The sequence below is a fragment of the Mesoplodon densirostris genome, chromosome 4, assembly GCF_025265405.1.
Source record: "Mesoplodon densirostris isolate mMesDen1 chromosome 4, mMesDen1 primary haplotype, whole genome shotgun sequence".
Classification (NCBI taxonomy): domain Eukaryota; kingdom Metazoa; phylum Chordata; class Mammalia; order Artiodactyla; family Ziphiidae; genus Mesoplodon; species Mesoplodon densirostris.
Genome location: NC_082664.1, coordinates 116,803,140 through 116,814,973, shown reverse-complemented (window position 1 = coordinate 116,814,973; position 11,834 = coordinate 116,803,140). Strand labels below are relative to the sequence as shown.

At 41.2% G+C, this 11,834-nt stretch overlaps 1 protein-coding gene across 1 annotated transcript in view; it reads right to left on the bottom strand.

Moving 5' to 3' along the window:
* Positions 1-1,292: 1,292 nt before the first annotated feature.
* CHRNA5 (cholinergic receptor nicotinic alpha 5 subunit) overlaps positions 1,293-11,834 on the bottom strand; it is a 52,040-nt gene continuing 41,498 nt past the window's right edge. Inside the window, exons 3-6 of the mRNA XM_060095128.1 lie at positions 9,295-9,339; positions 7,645-7,754; positions 5,148-5,979; positions 1,293-1,651 (exon numbers count right to left, since the gene is read on the bottom strand). Coding sequence (XP_059951111.1) covers positions 1,490-1,651; positions 5,148-5,979; positions 7,645-7,754; positions 9,295-9,339 — 1,149 coding nt within the window. The 3' untranslated portion in view covers positions 1,293-1,489. The remainder of the gene's footprint in view (positions 1,652-5,147; positions 5,980-7,644; positions 7,755-9,294; positions 9,340-11,834) is intronic.

The window sequence follows — 11,834 nt, the reverse complement described above, 5'->3', positions numbered from 1 at the left end:
TAGACCTGTTACTATAAATAAATAAGGCATTTGTTCTCTCAAGAGCTAAGAGTTCAAAATCGAATACAAGATTTCTGTCAGTATTTTCTTCCTGGTCATAGCTGAGTCAGGGACATTAAAGATGAAAAAAAAATTTTTTTCTGTTTTTGTTTTTTTATTTTTTTGAATTTTATTTATTTTTTTATACAGCAGGTTCTTATTAGTCATCAATTTTATACACATCAGTGTATACATGTCAATCCCAATTGCCCAATTCATCCCCCCCGCCGCTGCTTTCCCCCCTTGGTGTCCATACGTTTGTTCTCTACATCTGTGTCTCAATTTCTGCCCTGCAAACCGGTTCATCTGTACCATTTTTCTAGGTTCCACATATATGCGTTAATACACGATATTTGTTTTTCTCTTTCTGACTTACTTCACTCTGTATGACAGTAGAGATGAAATTTTAACTTGTCTACCTGTGATACATGATACTGTATTGAATAAGTAAGTAGTAATAGGCTAAGACCAGATTACGTCTAAAGGCCCTTGCAACACTAATATTCTAGTACTGTAACTGTTGGAATGAAAGAGATATAATTGAAACATCACAGGTATGTAACAATATGCTTATACATAATTACAATACCACCTTTAATCTTAGAAGATGGTTTTCTCACAGAACAATTTAGTAGTATCCACAGATGTGTTCTTAAAATGGGATTCACTTAGTTGTCATGGACACTTCTAAGATCAAAGATAAAAAGATGCTACCAGAATTTATATAGAAGGTGGTTCTATTAATTGTGGGGAAAAGTGGACAAAAGGATTGAAATGAATGTTAAGGATATGCTACTGCATGTCAACACGAGTTATCTAGTGTATGATTTCACAATGGAAGGTAGGCTGTAAAAATAGTTAATAATTGTTCAGTTTACGCATCTACAAAATAAAGTAAGCCTTAAAGGAGTTTCCAATTCCCATTCTTCATTTTTAAAAAATGTTGGTTATAGAAAAGCAGCATCACATTCAATCATTATCATACCAAGTAGTCAGCTTATTTAATACAGCAATATATTATACTTAAGATTAGCTCTTACCCAATGAATACAGGACAGAGAGAATTTTTAAATGTGTACCTTTACCAAATGAAATCAGTCTTCAAATACAACAGGAATTTTCCAGCACAGTCAAAAGATGAACTTAACTGTTAATTACAAAGCAGAATTAATTGACAGGATACAAACATTAGATTTTTACTAGTACAGTTTAGATAATATTGTGTGCTGCTATTTTTAAAAGATCAAATGTTATTCAGCCAGTTATTACTTCAGTCATGCAGGTAGATGTTCTAATGGGCAATCTATTAAGATAAACTGATGTTAGTGTCTGTTAATCTGTTGAAGCTTGCATCAAATTTTAAACACAATTTACATTTTCATAATTTTATAGGTGCCATAAGAGATATGTGCCTTTTAACTAAATTCCTACTACAGCCCCTAGGGAAGTGTCACTTATTTGCGTTTCCAATATGAATTGGTACTATTATATTTGCCCAGTTATAGATAACTGGAACAAAAAGCCCAAGAGATCCAACAATTGAAACCAGAAGAAAAGTCCACAGAAACATCCGATCAAGAACCTGGGCTATGAATTTCCAATCTTCAACAACCTGTATCAAAAAACAAAATACCCATGTTAAATAATTAAGACACAAAGTTCATAAATTTACACGTCAACTTGTAATATAAGTGGGTTATTTGGATAGAATTTTAATAAAATATAGTACTTAGATATTTTATAATAAACTTTAAAACATCTTTTAAATTCTTACTATATACAGTATTCTTTATTACTTGTTTGGCCCAGTAGTGTTTACTTATTTTAATTTTTGAAGATAATCCAGCCTGAAGTTAATTTCATGACAAATTAAAAGTTGGTTCAGAATAATATGTATTCAACAGCTGTTAATCTTCTTCCTCACCTCACCTGCTTTATTTTCCTAGGATTTCCTAGGGACCATTTTAACCTAAGCTCATGAGCTCAGAGCTTCTGGTGCGCTCATTCCCTCCCTGTTTTCGCAGCCCAAGCAGGGAGCTGGCTCAGCAGGTGTGAGTGACCTCAAGGAAAGGGCAGGCTGAGACCAGGCCTCGAGCACCAAAGGTTCCCTCCCACCAGGCCACTTCCTTGACCACAAGCTTCCCCAGCCCCTGTTCTCTATGAAGCACCGGGTCTTCTACAGGAACTGTGCCCCAAGTTTCAGGATAATATAGAGTTTAGAGGATTATAAACACCCTACTGCTTCTCTACTTATAAGTTTTTCCCCTGAAAATAAACCCCATTTACTGGCCCTCTTGGAAGGAGCCCGGATCCTTTTGCACAACACTTTGCAGACATTCATTAAATCCCATCTCAATCCATATCATTATCTAATATCTGTATTTTTAAAATTTTATTTATTTATTTTTGGCTGTGTTGTGTCTTCGTTGCTGGGCACTGGCTTTCTCTAATTGTGGCGAGTGGGGGCTACTCTTCGTTGTGGTGCATGGGCTTCTCACTGTGGTGGCTTCTCTTGTTGTGGAGCATGGGTTCTAGGCACGCGGGCTTCAGTAGTTGTGGCTCGTGGGCTCTAGAGCACAGGCTCAGTAGTTGTGGAGCACGGGCTTAGTTGCTCCACGGCATGTGGGATCTTCCCAGACCAGGGCTCGAACCTGTGTCCTCTGCATTGGTAGGCGGATTCTTAACCACTGTGCCACCAGGGAAGCCCCTAATATCTGTATATTTTAAGACTCCATTGATAGCTTCACCTTATAAACTAATTATACTTACACCAAATAGAAACTTTATGATCCACAAGCATTAAAAGTTTATTAGAGGGCTTCCCTGGTGGCGCAATGGTTAAGAGTCCGCCTGCTGATGCAGGGGACACGGGTTCGTGCTCCGGTCCGGGAGGATCCCGCATGCCGCGGAGCGGCTGGGCTCGTGAGCCATGGCTGCTGAGCCTCTGCGTCTGGAGCCTGTGCTCCGCGACAGGAGAGGCCACAACAGTGAGAGGCCCGCGTACCACACACACGCAAAAAAAGTGTATTAGATTAAAACAACATTGTAAATCAACTATACTTCAATAACATTTTTTTTAAGTTTATTAGAAACATATGTCAAATGTCCCTTTGGGGGGAGGGCTGTTATTTTACCGCATTCATTCCACCTGCTTACCACGCCTGCTAGAAATTTTTCCATTTAAAAAGGCTTTAGAGATTAGAATCCATATACATTTTTTATTCTAAGTACTATTTTATTATTTTTTGATTATATTAGTTTCAGGTGTACAACACAGTGATTCTAAATGTTTATAGATTATACTCCATTTAAGTTATTATAAAATATTGGCTATATTCCCTGTGCTGTACAATATATCTTGATAGCTTTTTTATATATAGTAGTTTGTACTCCTTAGTCCCCTGCCCCTACCTTTCCCCCCTCTTTCCTTTCACCACTGGTAACCACTAGTTTGTTCTCTATATCTGTGAGAGAATTCATATAATTTTAGTGCGACTATTCAAAGTAAATTCAATTATGAAAATAGTACTATAGTCATAGCTTTAAAAATATTACACAGGGCTTCCCTGGTGGCACAGTGGTTAAGAATCCATCTGCCAATGCAGGGGACGCGGGTTCGAGCCCTGGTCTGGGAGGATCCCACATGCCTCGGAGCAACTAAGCCCGCGAGCCACAGCTACTGAGTCCGCATGCTACAACTACTGAAGCCCATGCGCCTAGAGCCTGTGCTCTGCAACAAGAGAAGCCACCGCAATGAGAAGCCCGTGCACCGCAACGAAGAGTAGCCCCCGCTTGCTGCAACTAGAGAAAACCACATGCAGCAACAAAGATCCAACGCAGCCATAAATAAATAAATAAATTACACAATAGAAATAAAGAATAGTGACAAGACTGAAATATTACATGTTTTTTTTTTTTTTTTTTTTTTTTTTGCTGTACGCGGGCCTCTCACTGCTGTGGCCTCTCCCATTGCGGAGCACAGGCTCCGGACACACAGGCTCCGCGGCCATGGCTCGCGGGCCCAGCCGCTCCGCGGCATGTGGGATCTTCCGGGATCGGGGCACGAACCCGTGTCCCCTGCATCGGCAGGCGGACTCTCAACCACTGCGCCACCAGGGAAGCCCTGAAATATTACATGTTTTGAAAGAAAACTCCAGTTCAATATGATCACATTAATAAAATGTATTCATAGTTCAATTCTTGCATTTTATTTATTTATTTTTTTTATTTTTTTTTTTTTGCGATATGCGGGCCTCTCACTGTTGTGGCCTCCCCCGTCGCGGAGCCAGGCTCCGGACGCGCAGGCTCAGCGGCCATGGCTCACGGGCCCAGCCGCTCCGCGGCATATGGGATCCTCCCAGACCGGGGCACGAACCCGTATCCCCTGCATCGGCAGGCGGACTCTCAACCACTTGCGCCACCAGGGAGGCCCCAATTCTTGCATTTTAAATATTAACCTTAAATAAGGAGCCAGTGAGTTATTTTTCTATAATAAAGTTTTGAGCAAATTTTTGTTTTTAAGCAAATTAAGCATATTATTAAGTACTACACTAAGCTTCACTTGTACACGTTGATGTATAATATATAACACCTGAGAATACCTCACTGCTTTTGATTTCGCTAACATTCTTATAAGTGAACAACAAAAAGATTTATTCTAGAAAAATATCTTGGCTGTATTTATAAAGGTTCCATTAGACTCATTCTTTAAAAAATGAAATCACTTTTGATAAATATAATGCAGTTGTGCCTGCAGATTACTACAGAATCCAGAAACAAAGTTACTGAAGATCAAATTAAAACAGTTAATCACGTCAGAGCCAAAAACCAAACAGCAGGATTACTATGCCTTAGAATAACTGAACAGTCAGCATAACACAAAGTGTTTTCAAAAGTCATCCAAGATGCTGGTGGGGGAAAAGGAGACGTGAGATTTGTGTACATGCCACATTTTGCAGATATTTTAACTGAAATTTTAGTAAAGATCTTTTACAGAACAGTGTGTCAACATCTCTGGCCCTCAAGCTAGCTTAGTCTTAAGGGTCATGCTGTTTGCCCAACTTAGAATGAAAACAGATCTGCATTTGTAAATATACGCGGTCACAGACCTCACGGACATCATTCTCCTTCATGACGTGTCTTGTAATGTAGCGAATGGAATCAAGTGCAGCTTCCAGTGTGTTTCTAGAAGATTTTGGTCCACGGCTGCTCTCAGTTTCCTCCTTCTGACTGAAGCACCTATCTACATGACTTTGCATGCAAAGCAGCGTCGGAAGCTTCTGAAGAAATATCTTGCGGACCCACGGAGCCATAGCGTTATGTGTTGAGGAAGAACGGTGATGGATGTTGATAGCAAAGACCGTGACCATGATGGATAGTGTCACAAAAATCATGGTAAACACCAGGTACTCTCCAATCAGAGGTATGACTTTGGAAGATGAGGGTATGATCTCTTCAATAACAAGAAGGAAGACAGTCAGAGACACGAGTACTGAAGTGCAGAGACAAATCTTTTCACCTTCATTTGAAGGAAGATAGAAGACAAGTATGGTTAAAAATGAGAGCCCAATACAGGGTATAATAAGGAACAAGGTATAAAAGAGAGGCAGACGCTTAATTACAAAGGAGTAAGTGATGTAAGGATACCAGCAACAGCTGTCGGTTCTGTTTCCTTTGCTTCCTGTTGCGCTCACAATTTCCCATTCTCCATTATCAAAAAAATCTCTCTTGTCAACATCTTGGTCCTCCAAAATTATATCAACCTGTGATCCATCGTAAGTCCAAGAACCAAATTTCATGGAACAGTTTTGGAGATCAAATGGGAAAAATGTGACATCAATGATACAGGAACTTTTGTAGTTTGCCGGTGGAGTCCAGGTAACAGTGCCGTCGTACCTGACGACAGTTTTCGTACTGGCCCCTTCAAAACGTCCATCTGCACTGAAATACACACATGCACAGTAACAATGCAGAGATTAAACATCCCGGGCATGCATTTTACAAGCCTAATATAAAAGAAAACCTATACCATAGCATGAAATACTTTTAAAATTATTACACTTGAGATATACCTGCTCCACGTAGGGGACTCTAGTTTAAGGACACTGCCCTTAAATATCTAACTCCATTGAAACTAAACCCCTATTTCCATATCTACTCCAGGACTGACAGATCTATATTCACAGGAGCCTGAGATTCAAGTGGTTGAAATGATTTCACTTTGATTACACACAAAATGGAATTAGGCTATTGATAACAAGGGATGTGCACAGAGCCAGAACCTGAGTCCACATTCCCAGACGCCCCCCTCTCCCCTCAGTGCTCTTCTCCCTCCATGACAGATACTGGATGCTTCCTACACTGACAGGGAAAGAACAATAGCCCCAAGCTGGGCACAGCCCTGGAAAACAGCCATCCCTCTCCAACTCTGCCATCATGTGAACTCACGCACTGGAGAAGTCTAGCAGGAAACATCACCACCAACATGAGCTATCTTCGAAATATTGTTCTGTATCTTAAAATTCATGTGACTTTTGCACACTCCTATGTAATATATCCATGTTAAATATAAAAATGTTTGCAATGACTTAGAGTAAAATGATGCTCCAGGAAGCTGCATCATGCTTTGTTCACTCCTTGCATGCAGCTTTGTTCACTCCTTCCATGTTGAGAAGCATGGAGGTAAAGGTTTGAAAAGTGAGAGATATTTTTTGCTTAGCATTTGCTCTGTCCTCATGCCAATGCCTTCTTGCAAACAAGACAAAGTGCATTAGGATAAGCACAAATTCCCAGAAATGTCCTGGAGTGGTTGGTCCTAGAAAAAAATGAAACTGGCATCCAGAAGTATCCTCTCCCCTAAGTTAAAAACCATCCTCAAAACACACTTAGGTAGAATACCTACAAATATGAGTTAATAATTAATCCAACATTCCTTATTATGGGAAATTATTATACAGTATTTAAAGCAAAATTAGAAGGATGCACATTTAAACATAAAGGATGATCTTAACTATTTTTAACCATTACCAAAAAATCTGGAAGGCAGTCTGCCAAATATGTAGTCTAGAAAATAAGAGTGTAAATGGGGATGTCAGGCTACTCCCCACGCACCACGTGTGAGCTGTGTGATCCTGGACAAGTGTAACTATCTTTGGCCTCCATTTTCTCATCTGTCAAATAGATGTGATCGTACCTGGTTCATAAGGTTATCTTGAGAACTGAATGAATAAAGATAAGGCACCGAGCATAATGCCAGGCACAGAGTAAGTCCACCATACACGTAAGTTTATAACAGTGGTTGCCACCAAGTGATGGTATAACAGGATTGGTTATAGTCCCCCCAACTTCCTGATACCTTTTTGGACTTCCCAAATGTTTTACAAATTTTTGAAATCCAAGAACACTTATGATCAGAAAACAATATACCAAAAAAGGGAGAGGATCCACAGAACCTATTTGTAGGTTCATGAAATGAGAGAACACAAGATTAAGTCCTCTGACTTTATAGCTAAACAATTTTCAAAAGGAAGAAAAATTACTAGTGCCTAATAGTAATACAGTTGTTTTCTTTTGGAAACAGAAAATGGTATTCTGGATATAACGTACTTATCAAACAAAACAATGTCTGGCGTCCAGAGAGAGTCTGAAGGGACTCGTATAACTTTTATTCCACTGTAGTCGTCAGGGTTCCATCTCAGTTTTACATCTATCCATTCCTTTAAAACAAAGAAACCTGACTCAATTTCAATAAAATTAACAGTCAAAAACACTGAAAGCTATACTCTCTTTGCCAAATCCAGACACTTTAGACACGAAGTCACCTCTACTCCCAATAAAGAAAACTCACCTCCACGTCCTTCTTATGGGCACTGGACGATATAGCCCTGTCCCCTCATGTGGTGGCTCTAGCCATGGTCCTCAGGAGACACAGGTGAGGACCAGAGCTGCGTACGTTCATGGATCTGCTCAACACCTCTTCTCCCACCAGCTGACCATGCCCAGGAGCTGCAGCCATGGGCACCTAAAGTCCAAGTTCAAGGGAAACATTCTCTTTTCTAGCTGTCTTGTCAATGACTGGCTGGACTGGTCCATGCAAAGAGCAGTTGGATTTATTACACATTCCACATAGTTAAACACCTTGTCCCACCTCCACACGGTAACAATTCTGTGATCACGTCAAGACTTGCACCCCGGGCTTCCCTGCCGATGCAGGGGACACGGGTTCGTGCCCTGGTCCGGGAAGATCCCACATGCCACGGAGCGGCTGGGCCCGTGAGCCATGGCCACTGAGCCTGTGCATCTGGAGCCTGTGCTCCGCAACGGGAGAGGCCACAACAGTGAGAGGCCCACGTACCGCAAAAAAAAAAAAAAAAAAAGACTTGCACCCCAAGGAAAGCACACATGTCTTTCAGGAATTGGGGGTTAGGAAACTGGCAGTAGGTATTAAAAATCAGCAATAATAAAGAACAAAGGGAAGCACTCAACAGCAGTTGGGGACATCTGGCCCAGAAAGAAAAGAAGTCCTTTATATAAGAGAGACTATGAACATAAAAATAAATCATTACACTCTTGCCTGTTCCCATCTCACTTAAGAGTAAAAGCCAAAACCCTAGAGTGGCCTAGAAGCCACTACTCATAACCTATGCTAGGAACACCCATCGGCCTCCTGTTGCTTCACTGACCTCATCTCCTACACCATCCCATGGCCACTCACCTCCAGCCAGCTGGCTTCTTTGCTGCTCCCTGAACACGCCAGGCACCCTCCAGCCTCAGGACCTTTTCACATTTGTGTCCCTCTGCCTGGAACAGTCCTCCCCCAGATACTCACATAGCTTGCTTCTCCCCCTCCTTCAAGTCTTTGTTCAAATATTACCTTCTCAGTGGTACTTCCCCTGCCCATCCTATTTAAAAGTACAGTCCCCAGCACTCCCTATTTGCTTTCCCAGTGTATTTTTCTCCAAGCTTATCAGCTTGAAAGGTACTATATAACTTCCTATTTATTCCCCCCATTGGAATGAAGTTCCTTGAGGGCCTAGACTTTTGTCTGTTTTGTTCACTGCTGTTTCCCCAGTGCCCAGAACAGGGCCTGGCATATAGCGGGCACTCAAATAACATTAACTGAATGAATACAAGACTCCATCTACCTCATCCTTCAGCCTCCTGCCAATCCACCAAGACCAGATACTCATGCTACAAACCCTGTAATAACAGTGGCACCAGTCAACAGTTGGGTGGCCTTTTGAATTTTATACATACCTGCTTCAACCAGACATTGGTTGTCATTAACTGATTTTTCTCATCCTATGAAATAAAAATTTAAATAAGGCTGATTATTTCAATTACAGAAACAATAATTGTTTAAATAAGAATTTTCTCAGTTTTATATAAACACTCCTCTCTATATAATACCTACGTTCTGTTCATCAATCCGGTTCTCTAGAAAAGCAGGGTATTTTCACCAGCCTAATTTCACATTATTCCTTCCAACATACTCTGTATTTCAGATAAGCTGCCCGAAAGGACACCATTGGCATTTTTAGATTTAATATTAATAGTCTCAGCTACTACATTTCCTCAAATCTAAGATGCAATCTAAGAATCACAACATTATTTTATGTACTTAGCACTAAGAAAGAAAAAGGCTGATAATGAATTGTAAGTCGTCATTAATTATAAGACATCTTGACTTCAGAAGTGCTAAAATGTGGGAAAATATGCATCTTACAATCAGTGAGATACAATGTGTGCATTCTTGAGGGACTATAACTTGTCATTTGCTTCTGCTGAGGCACATATTTGAATCTCTCCATGGAGCTGTTACGTAGAAAAAAATATGGAGGTCAGAGCCTTGAATGGCAACTTCATAAAGCTTCTACATCCTACTTTTCTAGAAGACCAGGGGTCCTTGCTACTTACACCTTCCTGCTGTCTTACCTTCACTTATGCCAGTCCTTCACTGAATTTTTAAGGCCTAATTAAAGTGATAACTCTTTCATTAAGTTTTACTGAAATATCATGGAGCCAACTGAACCAGTAAAAGATCATTATGATCATCAACCACAAATAGACCTTGTGTAGGAGACAATGCTCAGAGCACACAGACACACAGAAGCACGAGGCAATCCCTACAGTTGGGTAGAGAGGATGGGATATAAATAGCTTAGGTGACTGGAGTGTTTCCATTCCCTATCCCATCTGAACAACAGGTGAATGACCTAGGAGAAAGGAGAAGGCCAGAAGGAAGCACATCCCTAGGGACAAAGACAGCTATTAGGTCCCTACATGGAAAGAATGGGTCCTAGGAAATACAGCATGGCCATCCCTCTTACACTGTGTCTTCCAATGAGCAATTTTCCTTGATTAAAACACTAGAGCTGGGGGCTTCCCTGGTGGCGCAGTTGTTGAGAGTCCGCCTGCCGATGCAGGGGACACGGGTTCATGCCCCGATCCCGGAAGATCCCACATGCCGCGGAGCGGCTGGGCCCGCGAGCCATGGCCGCGGAGCCTGTGCGTCCGGAGCCTGTGCTCCGCAATGGGAGAGGCCACAGCAGTGAGAGGCCCGCGTACAGCAAAAAAAAAAAAAAACAAAAAAAAAAACACTAGAGCTGGAAAGGACCTAGAGATTTTACCTACTGTAATCCCTTCATTTTGCAAATATGAAAACTGGCCCAGTGAGGCAACTTGCTTAAAATCACACCACCAATTAATGGTAAAACCGATTCTAAAACTCAAAACTCCTAAATTTAAATGCTACGCCACCAGCTCTACTGTCCACCCCAAAGTCACACACCATCCAGAATAACTGCTGAGCCCTGTATTAGAATATGCCTTTCAGACAAAAGTTCTAACCAGAGGCATTAAAAATTAGGAAAGTTCTGGTAAACATATTACCTGTGATGCTGCATGGCAGTAGGCCGTCTTTGAGAATCTAATGAAAATTATAGAACTTTTCACCAGAAAAGTGTGAACACACAAAGATTTTGCTCTGTGAGCTAGGACCTAGTCCATACTTAGTATCTTTAATAGTAACAGAGATAAAAGAAAAACCCATAAGTTCACAACTGGCCCCAAAGATGTGGGTTAGCCATTGCCTTAGGGGATACAACCTCTTTTAACCTCAAGTATCCCTTGAGCATCTATCATGTGTTCAACACAGTGAAGGATGCAACAAAAACCAAACTGAGGGACTTCCCTGGTGGCGCAGTGGTTAAGAATCCACCTGTCAATGCAGGGGACACAGGTTCAAGCCCTGGTCCGGGAAGATCCCACATGCCGCGGAGCAACTAAGCCCTTGCGCCACAACTACTGAGCCTGTGCTCTAGAGCCCATGAGCCACAACTACTGAAGCCTGCGCTCCGCAACAAGAGAAGCCACCACAATGAGAAGCCCCCGCACCACAATGAAGAGTAGCCCCCTCTTGCCGCCAACTAGAAAAAGCCTGCGTGCAGCAACAAAGACCCAACGCAGCCAAAAATAAATAAATAAATAAATTGATTAATTTAAAAAAAACCCAAACTGAGTGAAGACAAATGTATGATGATACTCAGGAGGAAACCACAGATAAAGAAATGTTAACTACTCATAAGCACAGCAGAAAAGTTTTAGGGGTAATAGGGTTTTTTTTAACCTGACCATAAAAATAAAATCAAAACAAACAAGCCAACACTGATATTTTAAAAAGACAGAGCGAGAACACGTAGGAAATAAGATAGGAATCTGAGGAAACTTCAAGGAAGAGCCACTAAACATGATCACAAGGTTGCGGGGCAAAGACCTTAGCGATTAAAGGGAACATA